Source organism: Eretmochelys imbricata, chromosome 9 (assembly GCF_965152235.1).
Source record: "Eretmochelys imbricata isolate rEreImb1 chromosome 9, rEreImb1.hap1, whole genome shotgun sequence".
NCBI classification, from domain to species: domain Eukaryota; kingdom Metazoa; phylum Chordata; order Testudines; family Cheloniidae; genus Eretmochelys; species Eretmochelys imbricata.
Window position 1 is genome coordinate 66,919,808 of NC_135580.1, and position 23,059 is coordinate 66,942,866.

Sequence of the window (23,059 nt, forward strand, 5' to 3'; positions counted from 1 at the left end):
TGCCTGGCACACACTTTTAGCCCTGGTGTTGCTTAGAGCTATGGCATCCGGCCGTCGGGTGGCAAAATCCATGAAAGTCAGTATGTACTGCTTTCCTCTGGGTGTCTTTTTCGGAAAAGGACACAGAATATCCACAGCTACTCACTGAAATGAAACCTCAATGATGGGGAGTGGCTGGAGAGGGGCTTTGACCTGGTCTTGGGGTTTTCCCACTCTTTGGCATACCTCACAAGACCGGACATAGGTAGAAACATCCTTGCCCATTCCCTCCCAGTAGAATGACCTCCCCAAACGGTCTTTGGTCCTGTTCACCCCAGCATGGCCACTAGGATGATCGTGGGCTAAGTTCAAGAGCTTAGCCCGGTATTTAGTTGGAACTACCAACTGTCTCTGAGGATGCCAGTCTTCCTGGTGTCCACCAGAAAGAGTTTCCTTGTATAAAAGTCCTCTTTCTACAACAAACCTGGATCAATTAGAAGAGCTGAGAGGTGGTGGGTTGCTCCGTGCCGCCGTCCATGCTCTCTGGAGGCTTTCATCTGCTTCCTGTTCGGTCTGGAACTGTTCCCCTGATGCTGGAGACATCAGTTCCCCATAGGACTGTGGACCTAGGCTTGGTTCCCCCGGAAGCAATGCAAGTGATGGGGCTGTTTCCGCTGACTGTGAACCGCTCTCCGCTGATGCACTATGTTGGGGTTCAGGCTCCGACTGAGCCTCTTGTGTAGAGTTATCTGCTGTTGCAGGTTCGGTGGGCCCTCTGGTGTTGGGGTTGCCAGCACTGGATTCAGTGCTGGCACTGGTTCTGGTGCTGGTTGTTCCGCCGATTCCGATTCTGGGACTGGCTCTGTCTGGGTCTCTGGGACTGGATCCACTATTGCTGTTGCTGACGTTGGCATGGGGTCCTGTTCCATCACCTCTGACAGGGTCCTGGTAGAAGTTTCTGGAATAGAGCTAGGTGTGACAGCTTGCTTAGCCTGGCTGAGGGTGACCATTCCAACCCTCTTGGCTAGCTTCACATGATTGGCCAAGTCTTCCCCTAACAGCCTGGGGATTGGATAATCATCATAGACTGCAAAAGTCCATGTTCCTGACCAGCACTTGTACTGGACCGGCCACTTGGCTGGAAGCAAGTCAAAAGAGTTTGACTTGAAGGGTTGAATAGTCACTTGGATCTCTGGGTTGATTAAATTGGGGTCCACTAAGGCAGCAAGGATAGCCTACATTTGTGCTCCGGTGTCCCTCCACGCTGTGACCTTCTTCCCGCCCACACTCACAGTTTCCCTCTGCTCTGAGGGTATCTGGGAGGCATCTGGGCCTGAGGACCTCTGGTGTGATTCCGGTGCAATGAACTGTAATCTGTTGGGGTGCTTGGGGCAGTTGGCCTTTACATGCCCTGGCTCGTTACATTTAAAACATCGTCCAGCTGACGAGTCACTGGGGCGAGTTGGATTGCTGGAGAATGGTGTGGCAGGACGATAAGGTGTCTGTAGTGTTCCTTGGTGTGGATCGGGGGCCTTGGGCTGTCCCCGGTTGTAGGGTGAGGTTGGAGGTTGTCCCTTCTGGTCTCCGCTCCAACTGCGACCAGGATTGTTCCTCTCTCCTCCCTCCACCCATTTTGTTCCAGTTTGCCCCTTCTGATATTCGCCCCAAGTGCTACTAGTTTTTTTTCTTTTCTGCCACCTCCATCCATTTGGCTCCAATCTCCCCCACCTCGATTACAGTTGTGGACTTCCCATCTAGGATGTATCTTTCTTTTTCCTCAGGAACACCCTCTAAGAACTGCTCCATTTGCATTAGGAAGGGCAAATCTTCTGGAGATTCAACACTTGCACCTGATATCCAGGCATCCCAATGTTTCACAATGTGGTAGGCATGTCGGGTAAATGACACGTCTGGTTTCCAACTTAGGGCTCTGAACCGCCGACAGGAATGCTCGGGTGCTCGGTCTGACTCTCGCCTTGGTTTTAAACAGTTCATACTTGTTCATGTGTTCCTTAGGCATTTCAGCCTCCACCTCGGCTAAAGGTCCACTGAGCTGCGGCCTCAGCCCTACTATGTATTGGTCTGCAGAGATGCTGTACCCAAGTCAGGCCCTTTCAAAGTTTTCTAGGAAGGCCTCGGTATCATCGCCTGCCTTGTAGGTGGGGAACTTTCTGGGATGAGCAGTGGTACCTGGAGAAGGATTGCTAGGGTTTGTTGCTATATTCTGCTGAGCCTTTGCCTTCTCCATCTCCAGTGCATGCTTCCTCTCATTTTCCTTTGCCTCCATTTCTCTCCTGTGGGCAGCCTTTAGGGGTTTTTCTGCCTCTTTCACTGCCTCCAGTCTGGTTAACTCCAGTCTGTGTTGTGCCTTGGTTTCTGTCATGTTAACCTCTCTGTTTTTAACTAACTTTACACCCGAGAATCAGAAAGAAAACAAAACAAAACAAAAAAAAACCTGGCTTGTAAAATTTTGTTGTGCTGTAACCAGATACCTATGTTCTGTGATAGCTATTCTCAGCCTACAGAAAAATCCTCTAGATGCTCTTAGCTAAAAAAAAAAAAAAAAAAAAAACCCTCTTCAGGTCCGTGAAAAACTTGTGAATTTCCCTGCAGGAGGTTAACTACCCTCCCTTTAGGTAGAGAAAACTCCAGCTCAAAAAGAACGATCCCTTTTGTTATGCCTGCTGCTCTGGCCCCAGGCAGAGACAGAAAAACTCTAATTGCTTTCAGCTTAAAACCTGCTTCCAAGCAGCCCAAAGGGAAAAAAAAAATGTCCTTTTAAAATCCTACTGTACTTCTGCTTCAAATGATCTCAAAAAAAAAAATCTCAAAATGATCCCATCACTCTGCCACCACGTTAAGGTTCCTTCCCCACTCTGAACTCTAGGGTACAGATGTGGGGACCTGCATGAAAGACTCCCTAAGCTTATTCTTACCAGCTTAGGTTAAAAACTGCCCCAGGGTACAAACTTTGCCTTGTCCTTGAACCCTATGCTGCCACCACCAAGTGTGTTAAACAAAGATCAGGGAAAGAGCCCACTTGGAGACTTCTTCCCCCAAATATCCCCCCAAGCACTACACCCCCTTTTCTGAGGAAGGCTTGATAAAAATCCTCACCAATTTGTACAGGTGAACACAGACCCAAAGCCGTTGGATCTTAAGAACAATAAAAAATCAATCAGGTTCTTAAAAGAAGAATTTTAATTAAAGAAAAGGTAAAAGAATCACCTCTGTAAAATCAGGATGGTAAATACCTTACAGGGTAATCAGATTCAAAACAGAAAATCCCTGTAGGCAAAACCTTAAGTTACAAAAAGACACAAAAACAGGAATATACATTCCATTTAGCACAACCTATTTTACCAGCCATTTAACAAAAGGAAATCTAACGCATTTCTAGCTAGATTACTTACTAACTTAACAGAAGTTCTGAAGAGTATTCCTGATCTGTTCCCAGCAAAAGCATCAGACAGACAGACAGACCCTTTGTCCCCCTCCCGCCCCTCCAGGTTTGAAAGTAACTTGTCTCCTCATTGGTCATTTTGGTCAGGTGCCAGCGAGGTTATCTTAGCTTCTTAGCCCTTTACAAGTGAAAGGGTTTTGCCCCTGGTCAGGAGGGATTTTATAGTTCTGTATACAGAAAGGTAGTTACCCTTCCCTTTATATTTATGACAGTGTATTATAAAGAATGGCCCTGACTAGCAAGTAGAAGGAAGGCCTTGAAAATAATGGGTTAAAGGACAAAAGGAATGAAGGAGGGAGGCTGTCTGGTTCAAAGAATAACTAATGAAATAAGGGGAAGTTTCTAAAGGCCTCTCTCTTTCTCTCTCTCTGATAGGGGTGATTGAAGACTATTTTCAAAAAGACAAAAAGAATGCCTTTTTAAAAGAAGCCAGCAGAGACCTTTCAACCCTACATGCCAGTGTTATCTTCTGTGTGAACTCACGTATAAGGAAACAGCTGTTGGTCAGCAGGAAAGAGGGGAAAAGATAAGGAGTTAAGGCCTAGGGAAGAAAGGTAGTTTTAATGCGACCCAATAGAACATGGGTTCGCATACAACGTGGTAAAGCAGCGCTCCAGTGGATCAGCACATCAGCTTCCAGCCGCAGCGCTCCGCTTCCCGCCACCAGTGAGTGCGGGGAGATTGGGGAAAGGATGCCCCCCCGCTTCTTATCCCCTGACCATCCCCTCCAGAGACCCTGCGTCCCTAATCACCTCCAGGACCCCACCCCCTATCCAACCTCCCCACACTCACTGGCGGCGGGAAGCAGAGTGCCACGGCTGGGAGCTGGTGGAGTAGAACGGGCTGCTCCGCTTCCCACCACTGAGTGCCTGTCAGGGGGCGGAGGGTGTGGATAGGGGTCAGGGCAGTCAGGGGACAGGGGGGTTCGGTAGAGGGTGGGGTCCTGGGGGTGATTAGGGAAGGGGGGTCTCTGGAGGGGGCGGTCAGGGGACAAGGAGCGGGGGGGCAAAGGAAATTCGAGAACGCGGTCTCACCTATAGCGCGGTAAGATTTTTTGGCTCCCAAGGACCATGTTGTATCAGGGTAGAGACGTAAGTGAGTTTGGTGATGTGCTTGGGGTGGATACCTGATTATCGTCCATTATCCTAATATTTGAGGCAGGCAATGTTGCAGTCATTGTGAGAGATGTTGGTGTATACTGAGGTGATATCCATGGTGGCGAGAATGGTGTCCTGAGGGAGGTGAACAACACTGTGAAGTTTCTGAAGGAAATCATCCGCATCCGAGAGGAAGATGGCCTTTTGTGTGGTAAGCGGTTTGAAGATAGTTTCTATGTATCCTGATTATCCCTTCAGTAAGAGTGGCGTGGCCAGATATAATGGGTCTGCACAGGTTCCCTTGTTTGTGTATGTTGGGAAGCCTGTAGACGGTCCCTGGGATGAATTCATGAGGCATAAAGTTGCAGAGTTTCTTTTGGAGTTTGGGGAAGGATTTGATCTTTCTAAAATTCCTTGGTGAATTGTGAAATGCGGTCTTCTTTGTGTTCTTTACAGTAGGTGGTGCCAGAGAGTTGTCAGTTGTCCTCAAGGTAGTCAACCTGGCTGAGAATTATGATGGTATCCCCTTTGTCTGCTGGTTTGATCACTGTCTGGTGATTGGATTTCAGGGACTGTGAAGGATGTCTTGTTTGTTAAGGATTCCACAACCAATTTTTTTCCCTGAAGAAATCCATGTAATGAAGAAGTGTGTGATTTCATCCACTGTTGGCTGACCAGTCAGATGATTCTTTTTACTTAAAACTGTCGGTGGACAGTTGTGGGTCGTGCCATCATTATTGTGAAATAATTCTTTAAGTTGGAGTTGGTTCTCCACACATTTTGTATGGCATCAGGTTCTGACATGGGGCAGAATTTCAGTCCCTTAGTCCCCTGATAATTCAGCTCCAGTAGGGGCAGTCTTGAAAAATTGATGATTTTGGGTTGTCGTGTACTGTCCACATCGAGGGTCCTGGTGTCATTTTTCCAGAGGTGGTGTTCTGTGACTTGTGGAGTTATTGCAGGGTTTTTTTTTTTAATTTTTTTTTTGGGGGGGGTGAGGGAGTTCGTTTTGTTTTGGTGTTTTTTTATTTATTTTTTTAAATATAGCAGTCTGGCGTTTCTTGCATGACCTCCAGGTAGGTTTCATGATTTTCTTCCTTCCTGTGTTCTTGTTTGAAGTGGCCCCTTCTGGAATATGTGAGGTGCAGAAGATGATTTCTCAGTTTTTCTGAAGTCCTTCTGCAGAGCTGCTCAGCATACTTGGAGTTGTATGTAGGAGACAAAATGTTTTAGATATGAGTCTTCTGGCAATGTTTTGGGGATCATGAAAAGAGTGATAATGTATTTGCAGGTAATAAACCACACTGTTTTAGTTAAAATAAATTGCATTAAAAGCATGAAGTCAGAATAGCAATAAGACTTGCCATTCTAGACCTAATTAACAGTTCGAGTCCATCCCACTGCCTCTGCGAAAGGTACGTGCCTGGGGCTTATTATCACTAATAAATATTCTAAAATTCCCCACCACTAAAATATTCCCATCTAAATTAGACAGATACGAACACGAAGACATACAAAGGAGGGGAATGGGGAAAGGAAGGACAGGGCTTAAAAAAAATAATAACGTGAACCATACTATACAGCAGCCAAATAATACATGCACTAGAGGACAATTAACAAAAGCACAGCTTGAACTGTCATCTGCATAAACCATAGTACTACTTTGAATAAACTGACTGGAGTTTCTAGCACCATCTTTAAGATTCCTTTCATATGAACTAAAAACATTCAATACAGAGTATTAGCTCTACTTTAATTGCTAAATGATATATTTTCTTACCACATAATGTAGAGAAAAAAAATCAGTATGCCTCAATAATGACAAGGAATAAGATGACGCTCCATATAAGAAAATATGATAAGCATAAGGGGGGAGGAGAGACAAATGAATTTTCTCAAAAAAACCCCAAAATTAGGCTGGGTTTCAATAAATTAAGCATTTGATTTTATCTATGAATATCCAACACAAATTAAGGATTGCTCTTTATGACACTTTTTATAAAATTTGATTTCCCCTCGCCCTCCAAAAAATACTACAAAATTGACCATGCTTAACTCCGTTAAAAAATACCTGGGAGATATAACTAAGTTTTGCAGGACCTATTCTGTATATAATAATCTCTCTCATGTACGTAGTCAATTACATGTACATTCTCATACTGTTTAATGTAAGTAAATAAAACAAGATTTAAAAAATTGGAAACAGCTTGAATTCATACACGAAAGTTAAGTATCTGTCCAAAATTATATATTTTCATTACCTCTCAAATTTTGCCTACAACTGAATTTTTAAACCACTGCTTTGTTTTACTCAAATTTTTAATTTGAGGTTAAGTACTCTTCAGATACCTAACAAATCTATTACATATTCAGCTAAAATGACAATTCCAACATTTACATACCAGTTTTATTACTCATCAAAGGTGCAAAACACAGAATGGTAGATAGCATCTGTTATATTAATTGTACACGTGACAGGTTGGGTCACAGAAACCCCCTTGGGATTGCCACATGATGTGCTGAAACTGTCTCTGAGCCCATTTTCCCTGCCAGCTTGGGACTTCAGAACCCTGTTTGATTGAGCCAGACACACTAGCCTGCTGCAAACACAGACCGAGGTCTGAACCATGCCCCACCAAAAGCTGCAGACTTAACAGAAAACAGCTTAAGAAGTGCTCCTGTCTCTAGCACCCAGATACCCAGTTCCCAATTGGATCCAAACCCCAAATAAATCCATTCTACTCCATTTTAAGCTTATACAGGGTAAACTCATAAATTGTCCGCCCTCTATAACACTGATAGAGAGATATGCACAGCTGTTTGCTCCCCAGGTATTAGTCACTAACTCTGGGTTCAGTAATAAGCAAAAAGTGATTTTATTAAATATAAAAAGTAGAATTTAAGTGGTTCCAAGTACTAACAGACAGAACAAAGTAAGTTACGAAGCAAAATTAAACAAAACATGTAAGTCTAAGCCTAATACATTAAGAAACTGATTGCAGATAAAAATCTCACCCTCAGAGATGTTCCAATAGGCTTCTTTCACAGCTTCGACCCCATTCTAGTCTGGGCCCAATCCTTTCCCCTGGTACAGTCCCTATTCCAGCTCCAGTGGTAGCTAGGGGATTTCTCATGACTGCAGCCCACTTTGTTCTGTTCCACCCCCTTATATAGCTTTGGCACAAGGCACGAATCTTGTGTCTCTCTGGGTCCCCACCCCTCCTTCTAAATGGAAAAGCACCAGGTTTCAGATGGATTCCAGTACCAGGTGACAGTCACATGTCCTGAGACACCCAAGCCTTCATTCTTCCTCGCCTGACTCACAGGAAAGCTTGCAAGTAAACAGACTCATTACAACCAACTGTCCTAGTTGATGGGAGCAATCAAGATTCCAAGCCACCATTAATGGCTCACACTTTACATAGTTACAATAGGAGTTAAGAGTAACACTTCATATTTCTAGCTTCATATACAAGAATGATACATTTATACAAATAGGATGACCATACTCAGTAGATTATAAGATTTGTAATGATACCTTACAATAGACCTTGTTCATGAAGCATATTCCAGTTACATTATATTCACATTCATTAGCATACTTTATAACATTATATGGAATGCAATGTGTCAGCCCAAAATAACTAAAATTGAAACAAATAAATCATCATAGTGAAATAAAATATCCAATAGATAAATATTCCATTATTTTACATGTTACAGATGAACATTCAGTCTATTAAAAAAATTTCCATTGTTCTCAGAATAAATTCACCACTACTTTATTTTAATAGATACTGAATGTGCCTAAGATACAACAATCAGTAAAGTTGATCCTTACCCTTAAGTGGCTAAGTCTTATTCAACTCTTTAAAAATGTTTTGTTTATCGTCAAGGTCCAAAACTCCTTGAATGATAGACTTTATTCATCATTCAAATTTTCTTTTTATGGGGGTCCAAAAGCAACACTTTAGATTTAATACATCTATCTGAAGGACTTTAGGGAGACATTTTTCAATCAAATAAATTGAATTTTGAGTTTCAATGTCATTTTGGTTAATGTACCACTCTGATTTTCTCTGATTCTTGACCAGCTACAGCTGGTACCATGAATAACTACATATAGACAATTATTTTACAATGCCTTCCTCCCCCTCCATTTCTTACGCCTCTATTAAATGGAGAAAAAGTAGGTTGCTTTATGGAGAAGGTCTCGAAAGGGGGAACGCGAGAAATTGATTCAGTATGTTCAGGGATATTTTGGAGCAGTTTATTAAGTGAGAATTTGGGTTTTAAGAATATTCTCTTTAAAAAGTTTCAGTATCTGTTCCACCTTTGCATGTTATCATCCCCAAAAAATAGGACCACAATAGTAATAAAAGAGAAAGTCATTCAGACATACTCATATAATATACTATACAACTAACACAGAGATGCAAGCTCATCAGATTTAAGTGACCATAACTATTCTGGCTTCACTTCCCTACCCTGCCTGGGGATTTGCACTTGTCAACTGATGAAGCGTGACACTAAATAAGAATTTTGGCCAGGATGAAAGAAGCAAGTTTAAGGTTGAAGAAGGGCATAACTGTTTCTTTATGTTAGTGCAATTGTTATGGTGCAGCAACATACCCACAAACTGCTTCTCAGCACAGCATACCCCAAAAAAACCACCACTGACTCTAAAAATCTGCAAATTGACATAAAAAGTACATGTAAAAGCACACAGAGAAACCTTACTGAACTCAAACTACAGTGCCTATGAAAATACACTGTCAACCTGTCTCACTATGTCCAAACTGTAGAGTAATGTAGGAGCCTCAATGCTTTGAGTTTAAATATTTTCCTTAAGTATTTGAATCTATGATGTACTACAGCAAGTCCACGCTATGCATTCAAAATCAGAGAAAGAACATTAACTGAAGTCCTATATCTAGTCAATTACTTGAAGTCTATTTCCTTTCTGGTGTTTTGAGGATATTGCTGGACACAGTCCCTGCCTCATTAGAATCTTAGATGGTATCTGAGGAAGGAGGTAATAAAAAGCCCCTCCATCCATGTACTTCAGTAGGGTGCAGTACAGATCAGCTACCTAATCCTGCTACTGGCACTTTTCCCCACAAAGAGCAGTGTCTACTATATCAGGATGGAGAAAAAAATAAACCAACTTCAACAAAAGAAATGGGGTTCACAAATAGGAAAATTTCTATCTCTGGCTGTAAATATCAATGAATTCCTCTATGACCGTAGGATTTTACGTCTAATAAAAAAAAGTTGCAATGAGAGGACAGAAAACTGGAATGTCTTATTGTTGGTTTTATAAAATCAGTGTGCAGGAATTGAAACAATACTTGACAGTGACTTCTATAATTTAATAGATGATAGTTTTCTGTCAAGAGTTGGTTGCTCAATCTGAGTTCTTATTTTAAATTCTAGGGAAAACAACAACTCCATGTAAACAGATTTTGTAGTCTTATCAATGTCATGCTTCCCATACTGATCACATTTACAACCACCTAAGCTTTCATCACTTCAGACAGTTTATAACAAATACATAAGCACAACAAAATATGTATTGAACTCTTACTAACTTCTGCAAATTTCTAATCGGAAATATAAAAGCAAAACAAAGGAAAATAAAAATTAATAATTAAAAAACAGTGCTCTACTGGATTGTTTGCATAACTCCCTCCCTCTTCTCCCTTTTGTAAGAGTGAAAATGAAATGAGTGTAAAAAAGAAAATCCATCTTAGGGTTAGAGAGATTTCTGGTAAGTTTATTAGCATACAGGTAGCTTAAAGTGACCACTCACACTTCTTCAGAATACTAGACCTTCTGATAATTCTGGGAACAGAGGGGGCTCACCCCCACCAGCGAGACCTTGAATGCAGTGTGCATGGTCACGCTGCAAGAAGGCCGCCATTTTGAAGAGCATGTCATCACATCAGTGGGGGCAGGGAATAATATTTAAAATGGCACCCACTATCCAATACTGGACCAAACATATCCAGTTTGGTCTCAGTTCTAGACGGGGGAAAAACATTAGAAATGCAAGACTGTCTGGTTTAAAACCACATGAACTGACTGCCTAGTGTAGATTTTTTAATTGTTTTAATATTGTTTGTTGTGTAATGCTTTTACTTACAAATAAAATAGGCTTGTATCGGAAGTGATGTGTGGTACCTTATAACTGTGGGAAATTACCCTGTTAGTCTCCAAAGAGAAAGTAAGGTCTACTTAAGCAGAGTCTTTTACTAGGAATAAGACAGGGAAGGCAAGGAACTGTTCATCCTGGAGATACACCGGGTCAGATGGGACACAGATGTATCTCTTCACCCAAGAGGTGATGGCCAGGGGAGCCAGAGGACAGAGTGTAGGTGCGCCTACTGTTCTACAAAGAGGGAGTGCAGACGCAGTTGCCTTGAATTGCACCTGTATTCCAATACATATGGACTCAATACCCCAAATAAAAATGCACAAACAACGGTGTATTAAAGAAACATTGATTAGTGGGGGGAAAAAAGGAAAGCAGATAGTAAAACAATGTATCATGTATTCAGTTTTTCTATTTTTTTTCATTTATACGTTTCTATAATATGCTACAGAAATTACCACCCTACATCATTACCAGCTTCCAAACAATTAAGCTTAATAATCTACTAGAAACATACTACTAGGCTGCTTGTTGGGCTCATAGTTGAAGGATACAACGGCCTGGTTCTGCTAAAATTAAGCTCGCTGGAATTTCAGTACAGGCCCTGACGGAAGGCTATAGCATGAAATTAAGCTAAGCACTAATATACAAAAGGGGGAATGTATTTTTCTGCTCAATAGGAGGACTTTACCATGCAGGGTTTATTCCAATGTGTGGTTGTTTTACTTTTTGGTGGTGGTTTTGCTTTATTTTGGTTTGGGTTTTTTGCACTAAGTATTTAGATTTTGATTTAAAAGGATGGGGTATAAATCCAAATCTACTCCCCTTCCACCCAAAATTAGTGATTTGCTATTTCTTTGTAAAGGGAATGAAACCCAGGATTTCTCGCTCTCATCATTCCTCTGCTCAGCAAATATCTGTGAAACATACTGGCCACAAGTCCCATCCCACTCTAGTGCTGGCACACAAAATACTGTCAGTTACTTTTTTAGCTCAATGAAAGAGATCTGGGATCGCTCTAAAACTTCCAGCCCTACTGTGGGCGTCAATATGCCGCCACATGATGGATTTTTTTTCATTATTTTTTTTTTTTAAGCCTAGGAAGTTACATACAAAAGTATGTTAAAAGATCATTACTACGGATACAATGTCAAATCAAGCACTCAAAAATAAGAAAATGCCAGAAGTTAAGTTAACCTCTGCATTAAGTTATGCATCTTAATTCAGCCCCCTTGTGTGAATGCATTATGATACAATCTACTTACATGGTCACATATTTTTTGCTGTTGGATTCTTGCCTCGTTCAGTGCTCAGGATGGACCTGCTCCAGGGATCAACCAGGGTTGTACAGCAAAAGAGACTCTTGTCTGTAGGACCCCTCTCCCTTGTTAGCTGCTATTCTCATCTTAAACATTCCGAACACTGAGCCCAAGCTTCAACATCAGAGTTTTGCCATCAAGTTTAACACAGGCAGAATCAAGAGAATCATTTATATTTAATAGTTATCAAAGTGCTGGGTTGTTTTTTTTTTTCCATTACATCTGGATGAGCTGGCTCTCACATTTCAGCACACATTTTGCTTTAACATGATCACTACTTGTAGCTTAACAGTTTGATGGTTCTTAGCACTGAAATGGCAAACTCTCTTAAGACCACCGTCATTTATACACTGTTGTAACCTGGGAAACCCAGCATTGACGGATAGCTCAGGAATTGTTAGAACACACAATCTGTTAACTGCAGCTCTGATAATTAAACAATATTAAATTTGTACCTTCACACACACCTGAGTTTCCCTCTACTAGACAAGAATAAGCAATGAAGGATTATGCTGAGTTGAAAGCAATAACGTACCAAATTTACAAGAGGAGAAACAGAATTGGCAAAAATTTTCACTCTCTTTTTGTTTAATGGTTAAAGGTTAATTTAGTTTTTTCCACTCATCTCAGAAGCTAGCATAATTTAGCATTCATCAATGCCTTATGTAAATACTATAGCTGTTGATGAAAAGAACAGGCCTAAGGGTGTATGTACTCATTATTAGTAACGGAGGTCATATAAACAAGTAAATGAAAGACCTCTAATTTTACCACAGCTGAGAATCACAACTTGACAAAAATCCATTTACATAACACTTCACCGTGATTTTCATGGATACTGCTAGTTACACACAATTTTTTGTTGTATGACCACCATATACATGCCAGCATTTCTGAAAGATCAATATGATTTGAAGAAATCTGAAGCCAATTGAAAATATATATATATTCTTCTTTCAACAGACAAGCGTTGTAATGCAGTATATTGTTTTTGTTTTGTCATAATAAAACACTTCTAAACTCTTCTACCACACAATAAATTACAACTTCATAATTTATTAATCTTCGGATCAAATAATTCTCACAACCCACCATACCCTCTGCACCCCACACAAGAGTCTTCTTTTTTTTTTTTAATTTTAATCTTACTCCACTTCTCAGCAATTCCTAAAAACAGACTCTGAGGTAAAGATTAATTACAAAATATGACCATATGGATTTGCTACTATATAAAAACGATTTTAATAAATAATTCAACATAACACTTGCAGTGAGTAAGGTAAAAACAACATACAATCACTGGAATTCAAAGGAATTCAAAAGGTGGTTGGATCAGCCATACATTTATTGATACATCTTATACCCAAGGAAAGGTAATCTTTGCAAACTGTATATTGGCTCTTTTGACTAGCTATATTAGGGACTCCTCCTGGATTTCAAAAAGTTCTCCAGTTTCAGCACAGCAGCTCAAGTATAATGTGAAGCCAAGATGATCCAGAGTCATATGGCTTTCTATGACTAATTCAATTCAACATTGAAATTACTCCTCTACTCTACTTCCTTCTGAACTAGCTTTGTGATTCACCTCTAAATCCCAGGCTGGGAAATTCTGCGAAAGAGTTTTCCCAGAGAACCTAACCAACTTCTAGGAAAAGAGGTCTCTGCCCTGATCTGACTTTCCTGCCACCTGGAAGAGAGAAGAGGAATGTGCTTTTCATTCTCTTCTCCCTTCTTGAATATGGGCTCAGGATTCCCACCACTATGCCCCCCTCCCCAGTCTTTTGCAGCTCACAGCTGTTTTAAGGGGTAAATCACAATTTATCTTTCAACAGTTTCATATACACTGCCTATATTCTAAGTGAAGAAAGTAATCAAGTTGGTTGCTCTTAGGTCACAGAAAAGGCAAGAATTCATTTCTCCCAGCAAGAGAAGCAAAGATAGACTTTTCTTTCCCACACTTCGAGAACCACCCCCACACACACACCCCGCAGCTCAGCACTGACTACGCCTGTACAGTCCCTTTCAGACAGCAGTTCAATGAAGCCTTACTAGAGAAGCTGGTGAGTTTCTCTGCTGCTCAGAACATAGCACACTGAAAATGAACAGATCATTATAAAATGCACCGCTGCCCTTCCCACTCATTAGAGCAAGCTGCCTTCTTTGCAATGGCAATTATTTATTTATTTTTTTAAAATCTTGGACACTATAACCGAACACCTGACTTTCAGCATGCACTGAAGTTTCCCAGATTTGACCTGTGACAGCATCTGGGGGAACAAGTTGCAGAAAAAAGGACTCTGATGACAACATGCTGCTCTTTCCCAGCGAGTTTTTTCTCTAGCAACTAGCACCATGGTATTAATTTTCCTCTGTACTCAATATAAGTAATAATCCAATTATTTCTGGTAATTACAAGATGGAAGTAATATCTTCTAAAACACAATAAATTAGAAAGGTAGCATTTTCAATATGTACAACTATATAATACCAATTTAGCTTTACCTCCTGTGATATGTAAGAGGCATAACTAAGTTTTTGTACACAATTTTTTAGAAGATCTAAAATGTATTAAATGATTAAATAAACAATCTCCACCAGTAAATACTTTGCAATTGGTATTACTGAAAATGTTATACTAGTAAATAAATGACAATCTCACATATCTGGAGGATTAGATTCAAATGGAAGATTTTTTTTCAGAAGAGTTTGAATAAGGTCAGACTTATATTATATAGCTTGTGTCACAAACATAAAGGGAAGGGTAACCACCTTTCTGTATACAGTGCTATAAAATCCCACCTGGCCAGAGGCAAAACCCTTTCATCTGTAAAGGGTTAAGAAGCTAAGATAACCTCGCTGGCATCTGACCAAAATGACCAACGAGGAGACAAGATACTTTCAAAGCTGGAGGGGGCGGGAACAAAGGGTCTGTCTGTCTGATGCTTTCGCTGGGAACAGATCAGGAATGCAGCCTTACAACTGTTTGTTAGTAAGTAATCTTGCTAGAAATGCGTTAGATTTTCTTTCGTTTAATGGCTGGCAAAATAAGATGTGCTGAATGGAATGTATACTTCTGTTTTTGTGTCTTTTTGTAACTTAAGGTTTTGCCTACAGGGATTTTCTGTTTTGAATCTGATTACCCTGTAAGGTATTTACCATCCTGATTTTAAAGAGGTGATTCTTTTTACCTTTTCTTTAATTAAAATTCTTCTTTTAAGAACCTGATTGATTTTTTATTGTTCTTAAGATCCAAAGGCTTTGGGTCTGTGTTCACCTGTACAAATTGGTGAGGATTTTTATCAAGCCTTCCCCAGGAAAGGGGGTGTAGGGTTTGGGGGGATATTTTGGGGGAGGACGTCTCCAAGTGGGCTCTTTCCCTGTTCTTTGTTTAACACGCTTGGTGGTGGCAGCATAGGGTTCAAGGACAAGGCAAAGTTTGTACCCTGGGGAAGTTTTTAACCTAAGATGGTAAGAATAAGCTTAGGGGGTCTTTCATGCAGGTCCCCACATCTGTAGCCTGGAGTTCAGAGTGGGGAAGGAAACTCGACAGCTTGTTTTCCCGATAAGTATTTCACATGGTGTAACGGGTCTTGAGCAACACATTAGTATCATTTTTATGCTTTCTCTGCTGTACATCACATAAACACACTAATAATAGCATCCAGGACTTTTTGTGAAGGATTCTGCATAGATTTAAATAGATTTATTTGGTCATTGATAATTTACTGAGGCCTCACTCCTCATCAAATCAGTTCAAGTTAGGAGTAGGTTTGTCTCCATGCAGAATCAGACACTGTACTAACTTCCCCCTATCAAGAGGAAAGTATATGGAGGTGCACAGAGAAGAGAATAAATTCCATACTTTATGATTGCAGGCAATATTTATGTTCACAGTGACAAAAGGAAACATGACTGATTGTTAAGTACATGGTGCCTGACAATACAGTCACCACGCAGGCAAAACTCATTGACTTTAAGGGGGCATTGCATGAAGCAGCACGATACCCTGGCATATATTAAATAAAAGGTGTCAATAATATAATTGTACTATGTCCTCTGCCACAGACTGCAAAAAAAAAAATCTATAAGTCATCATGATGAAGCACGAACTTGCAAAATATTGTAATTAACAAGCAGTAAATATTATCCCATATTAAATCAATGTATCTGATGTCCAGCATGGCTCTTGTATTCTCAGACATGAATGGGGGTTGGGGCATCCCCACACATCATCAGTAGAAGATAGCTTAATGACCATTTGAGTATTTGCTCATTATTATCTTAGTATTTTCTGTATGCATGAGAAAATTAACATGAAAGGAAAAAGGAGCCAGACTATGGCAAACAAATGTACCCTTTTGTCAACAGTTCCTTTATATAACAATTACTTTGTCTGTATTCTTCGCATCCAAAAATAAAACTGAAAGAGCAGTCACAATGCATAGGTATTAAAGAAGATAAAGTGAGGAGTTTATAGCATGCGTTTAGCACATAATTTTGAATAGTTCCTTATTCTTGTTCTTGAGTTAAAGCTTATTTCTTTGAAGAGATTGTTATGAGGAAAGCTGTTTTGCTGAAACAAATGACATTATGACTTACCTGAATCAAGGATTCACTCAGCTTCTTTTCATCCACCTCTAAAATAATATTTTTTATTTCTTCATAAGGCATTCGGAAAGATCCCAGAAAGATTGCTGAAATTAAATAGGAAGTTATTAAAAACAAATAAGTCAAAAGTATGAAGCAACATCATATTTTAAGTAATATTTTTACTGCAAAAAAACATTCAGAAATAGGTTAACTATAGGTCAGATTATCTACAGGAAAAAACGAATTTATACAGAAGACTACATAATGTTTTAGCAAAATAAGTCGGTTATCTCATGACAATTTCTAATGACAAATGTCCACATTCTTAAAAAATAAAAAGGCAATTATATTTTCCCTCCTTGATGATTTGAACTGACAGGCCGAAGACTGAAATAAGTGCAGGGAACTGGACTAGATGACCTAGAGTGACCAGATGTCCCGATTTATAGGGACAGTCCTGATAGTTGGGGCTTTTTTTTTTTTAAAAAACCTAGGCACCTATTGCTCCCCACATCCTGTCCTGATTTTTCACATTTGTTATCTGGTCACCTTTTGACCCCTTGAGGTCTCTTCCTGTCCTATGATTCTACTCTCTCATACTGCAACACACACCCTCACAAACACTGAAGCAATTTTCTATGAAGGGTGAAATGTCTGCACTGCTACTGTACCTACTGGACGTATGCTGTGAATAGAATATTTCAATCTCTTACTTTCAATCCTGCCCCTTTCACAAAAAGCACTCACATGTATGTGTAAATTGTGCACTTGAGATTGCTAATAATCATTGGGAGCTGGTACTCTATGGCACTGTGTGAGATAAAGTGCTGAAAAAATGCAACATCAACAGCAGTACAACATTTCCCAAAGGGATAAACATGATGTGGGAAAAGACACGTGGCCCTCCTCCCCACCTCTACTGGGGTAGTAGCGGGGCCAGTACTGAGGTGAGCACATGCTGTATGCTTTTAAAGCCTAACACAGCTCTGAGGCTCTCAAAGAAATTTAAGATGAGTTAGCTGAAATATCTCAGGGAAGCCCCATTGCTGTGTGGCCCCTGTGCTAATCTATACTCTTCCAAATGGATTCTGGACTTAAAAGTCACGATGTAGTCCTGATAGGCTACCACAGTTGCAACCATCTGAGCTGCAATAACTTGAAGGGGTGTGTCAAGGTTCCTCCCACACTCTGAACTCTAGGGTACAGATGTGGGGACCTGCATGAAAACCTCCTAAGCTTACTTTCACCAGCTTAGGTTAAAACTTCCCCAAGGTACAAATTAATTTTATCCTTCGTCCCTGGATCTCCACTGCCACCACCAAACTTTAACTGGGTTTACTGGGAAACGTACTTTGGACACGTCTTTCCCCCCAAAATCCTCCCAACTCTTGCACCCCACTTCCTGGGGAAGGTTTAGTAAAAATCCTCACCAATTTGCATAGGTGACCACAGACCCAAACCCTTGGATCTGAGAACAATGAAAAAGCATTCAGTTTTCTTACAAGAAGACTTTTAATAGAAGTAAAGGAATCACCTCTGTAAAATCAGGATGGTAGATACCTTACAGGGTAATTAGGTTCAAAACATAGAGAATCCCTCTAGGCAAAACCTTAAGTTACAAAAAAGACACACAGACAGGAATAGTCATTCTATTCAGCACAATTCTTTTCTCAGCCATTTAAAGAAATCATAACACATACCTAGCTAGATTACTTACTAAAAGTTCTAAGACTCCATTCCTGTTCTATCCCTGGCAAAAGCAGCATAGACAGACACAGACCCTTTGTTTCTCTCCCTCCTCCCAGCTTTTGAAAGTATCTTGTCTCCTCATTGGTCATTTTGGTCAGGTGCCAGCGAGGTTACCTTTAGCTTCTTAACCCTTTACAGGTGAGAGGATTTTTCCTCTGTCCAGGAGGGATTTTAAAGGGGTTTACCTTTATATTTATGACAGGGTGTCAAATCAGCTTGTCAGAGAAGAGTGTCTCAGATCAGTTTCTACAGAGACCCAATGTGGCCAAAGTTTCTACCTGAGGTTGGCTTCTGTGCCATCATTTTCAATACTGGCTCCATGTAGACTTCAACATTAACCATGCCTTGGCACAGTTGTGTCAAGGTGAGCCATGTTGTGCTAACACGAACACCCTGGCCATGATATGGCTCTCCATCCCATCTGACAATGTCGTCATAGCATCATGTGGTGTTCTCATGTGGCTACACAGTCCAATCTGTGAGAAGCAAGATCCTGAACAGATGTCACAAGGGAACATGCAGTTTCCCACTGAATACTTGACAGGATGCTTGGCCTTTTTTTAAAAATCAGTTTTTCCACATCTATCTTCTTCAAAGTGTTTACAACCTTCATTGATAGTTGCTCTTCATTATGTGTCTGATATCAAAATTTATGTTGAATGAGCTAAGATTCTATTTAAACATGTCAAAAATATTTTCATTGACTACCCCTCCTGTGCTTTCTGAGAAATCTTTCTTTCGGAGTCTATCATCACTCATTCTAATAACATGACCAGGCCATAAGGTGAGCTTTGATAATTATTGCCTTGATACTCTTTCAACTATGTTAATATTTGAGCCTGTCTCTCAATAATGGACTTTCAGAATAGGAGAGAGACAGCACATGTGACCAACACAGAGGGACCGTCCTCTACACTGACCTAGCTGGGGATCAAGCTAGATGCATAGGCTGGTATACTGCAACTCCCTCAGGATAAGCTTTGGGAGATACTGGGCTTAATTAGAAGAGGTAGAGGGGCAAAGAAAGTTACACTCTGTGAACTGCAGTCTAGTCACAACTTTCCCTGCTCGGTGGTAGCCCTGGGGTTGGCAGTGACCACTGCAAGCATAGAAAGACCTCACCATTTTAAAAGAGTTATTAGAAAGATGGAGAAGGATTTCATCCCCAGGGTGTGGGGACAATTTCTGAGGAATTTTAATGGAGTGTCATTCTGGAGGGAAGGAATGAATAATGGAGGTTGATTTTAAGATCTACTCAGATGCTTTGGAAGGGATGGGTTTTGGGATATTTTACCAAAGCAGATAGTTCACCCAAAAAATGGTTCTCCACCTGGATGGTAACAGGGATAGTGCAGAATATAACATTCCTGGAATTTTTCCTGTTTAGGTTCCAGTGGTTATTTGGGGAATGGAGTTTGCAAATAAAAGGGCTTGTTTCTGGTGTGACAACATAGCTGGTATACGTTATCCATCACCAGTCCTCCAGATCACACAAGGTTATGTGATTGGTAAGGGCTAAACTACCATGTTTAAGCATTAGCATCTATTTCTCTTCCAAGCATGTGCCCAGGGTTGATAATAGCATAGCACATGCATTGTCTCATTTTCAGATGGACAGATTTTGGGATCTGGCACCAGGAGCCAACAAGGAACCCGAACAAATACCACTAACTATGGAATCTTGGCATATGATGGTTGTCAGTGTAGCACAGAGGTTGGTATCTCCGCAAACATTGCAGAGTTAAATTCTGTGCAATTCCAGGATCTGGAAGGCCTGTCACCAATATGGCCCATTGCAGAGAAATATATGCTGCAGTGCATGGTTTTGTTAGCAATCCAACAGCTGGCATCTTCAACCATCTCTACTCACCTGTCAGCCCTTACATCTGTCAATGGCTAAGCTGTTACCCAGTGTTTTAGTTCAAAGGTTTAGAGTGGGGTGGTCTGGAAGCACCAGCCGGAGTGAGGATACATGTCATTCCATCACCGTTAACACACTTAGGGATCTGATGTGGATCCTGAAATCCATATGTGAGGCTGTGGACAGGAGATGGCCTTATTCAGGCTGGCATTTGTGGCAGCCTTTTTTGGAGCTTTTAAGATCAGTGAGCTAGTAGCTGGATCATGTAAGGATTCTTCTGGCAGGTCTTTGGAACTGAGGGAAATACACTGGAAGGGGTGATTGGTTATATTCACCTGGAAGTCGTGAAAAATGGATCAAGGGGGCGAGAGTGAATCCACTATTCTACAGGAAGGTGGCAAGCCTGGGATCTTCCCTGTGGAGGCTGCGAGGGCACACGTGGCAATAAGACCAGGGAGGATGGGCCCCTCTTTATTCATGGTGATGGGTGTCCCCTCACAACATATTAGTTTATTACAGTTTTAATACAGGGACTGATGAGGCTGGGGATCCCTACACATGAATATGGTTCCCTCTCATTCAGGACTGGGGCAGCAACAGCAGTCGCCCAGCTGAGTATGGGAGCTAGAGCAATTCAGGTAATTGGGCATTGTCATTCTGAAGCTTACAGAATGTATGTGAGACCCCGGTGGGGAATCATTGTTACTTTTCCATTGTGTTTTCATTCCATATGTGCGTAGACGGGCCAGGCAGATAGTGGTATGGTTCTGCAATTCCCCACCACCACCTCCACAACGACCACTTGGCCTGGGAATATGAAGGGGACTTGCTCCTTAAGGAATTTATCAAAGCTGCCTTTAAGAATCAATGCACAGCAACACGTCATCCTGCCACTAAGTATTGAGGCCACAGCTCTACCTTAAAGCTCAAAACCGAATTAAAAGTAGCTTGGTTTTCACAGGTAGTGACCACCTCGAGCTACCACTAAATTCAATGGGATGGGGGGGAGGGGGGTGGGAAGAGGGGGAAGACGGGAGACAGAGATAAGACCAACTGTTTAGGTCAATTGGTTCTGTGTCATGAGGCTAACTTTAGGTGACCAAGTCATAAAGTTTTGGCCTGATTGAGCTCTTAGCCCATGACAGTTAGAAAATGAGAACCTACATGTTTCTCAGCAGTACTAATTAATAACGTATTTTTTCTGTAAGCCTGCACATATTTTGTTGCTACATTTTTAAAATAGCATTTCCAAAAATCCTCATTAAGTAGAATGAATTATATAGGGTCAGATTGCAAGGCTATTCTTGACGTGGGCAATGAGGCAGGCATATACTAGCATTATCATAGATGGCAGTAATAGATTCTTTACTCCAAAAATGAACAGAATTGTATTGGGCAGAAGTATCTGCCCTTGCTTTCAGGGTAAATTATGCTGGTTTAGTGAAAATAATGGTAAAGAACAGACATAATGATAATAACTAAATGTTTTTGTTAACCTATTTAAATATTAAAGATTCCCCAGTTTAGGATAGGACTTGCAGCCTGCACAGGTATTAACTGGGGACTTCCAAACACAAATGTGTGAAATACTTCAAAGCTTCTCCATGTGTTAGATTCAATGGGTAAAGCTTTTCATTTTAAAATGTTTATTTGTTTTAACATTTCCTATTCCACACATTAAATGAATCACTGCATCAATGTACATACCTCTTGCTTTATATAAATTTTGCAAATTCACAATCCAAGTAATTCTCAACAATTATTCCACCCTTCATAGAAAGGTTTAATGGCAGTAAGACCTTGCATTACTAAGATTTCATTATATTTCCGAGACACGTAACATTACATTTAGAAGTACATATATACTATGAAGTGTTACTTAAACAATTAGTACAAATTAACTTATCTAAATGAAATGCGTTTTGTGATTACTAGCTCTCCTACTCTCACTTGCTCTTGTGCTCTTTTAAACAACAGGTCACACAGTCATTAGTCTGAATTAGTTCTCTGGTACAATAGCAATAAGTCAAAATGGGATGTGCTTTAGATGGCTAGAGGGGCACAGCTATTGAGAGACGAGTCCAAGCTTTTTCATGAGTCATGCTATCACAGAGTCCCAAACAGCAGCTCCTAAGAAATGCTTGTGCTCTCGTAGAATGGGCCCAAATCTCTTTGGGAGGATTGTCCCAATAATTGATAGCAGTGCGTAATGCACCCTGAGTCCCACTTGGAGATTCTCTCAGTGGAAATGGCTTGCCTTTGAATCTCTCTGCTATGGCTACTAAAGCCGAGGAGATTTCAGGAAGGGCTTTGTCTAATCAAGATGAAAAGCCAAAGCTCTCCGAACATCTAACAAGTGAGACCTCCTTTTTCCATTAGAGGTGTGAGGCTTGGGGAAGAAGGTATGTAAATGTATGACTTGACTGAAGTGGAACTCGGAAACCACCTTGGGTAGGAACTTAGAGTGAAGACATAAAGAGACCTTGTCTTTATAGAAAGTGCTGAAGGGGGAGAAGGGTTAGCTACCATGTCTCCCAACCCTGCTAGCTGATGTAATAGCTATGAGGAAAGCTACTTTCATGGAAAGGAGAAATAGCGAGCAAGAGAGAGTGGTTGTCAATGAGGTGAGGTCCCATTGGGGGGTGTCAAGGCTGATTCCCCACTCTGGCACTTCGAGTAGAGAAGGTGGGGGCCCGCAAGACTTCTAAAAATTAATACTGGCCACTCCAGGCTTGTATTAAACTCCCAAGGTTACAGCTTCTCTCTGACCTTGGATGGGAAGATGCTGCCACCACCCAAATGCAAAAAAACAAACAAACAAAAAAACCCTTTTGAGAACCCAGGAAG

At 40.9% G+C, this 23,059-nt stretch overlaps 1 protein-coding gene across 3 annotated transcripts in view; it reads right to left on the bottom strand.

Annotated features, from left to right (window-relative positions):
- Positions 1-23,059, bottom strand: part of DIAPH2 (diaphanous related formin 2) — an 837,317-nt gene that overhangs the window by 507,231 nt on the left and 307,027 nt on the right. For all 3 annotated transcript variants that reach the window (XM_077825677.1, XM_077825676.1, XM_077825675.1), the window contains one exon: positions 16,612-16,706. In XM_077825677.1, coding sequence (XP_077681803.1) covers positions 16,612-16,706 — 95 coding nt within the window. The remainder of the gene's footprint in view (positions 1-16,611; positions 16,707-23,059) is intronic.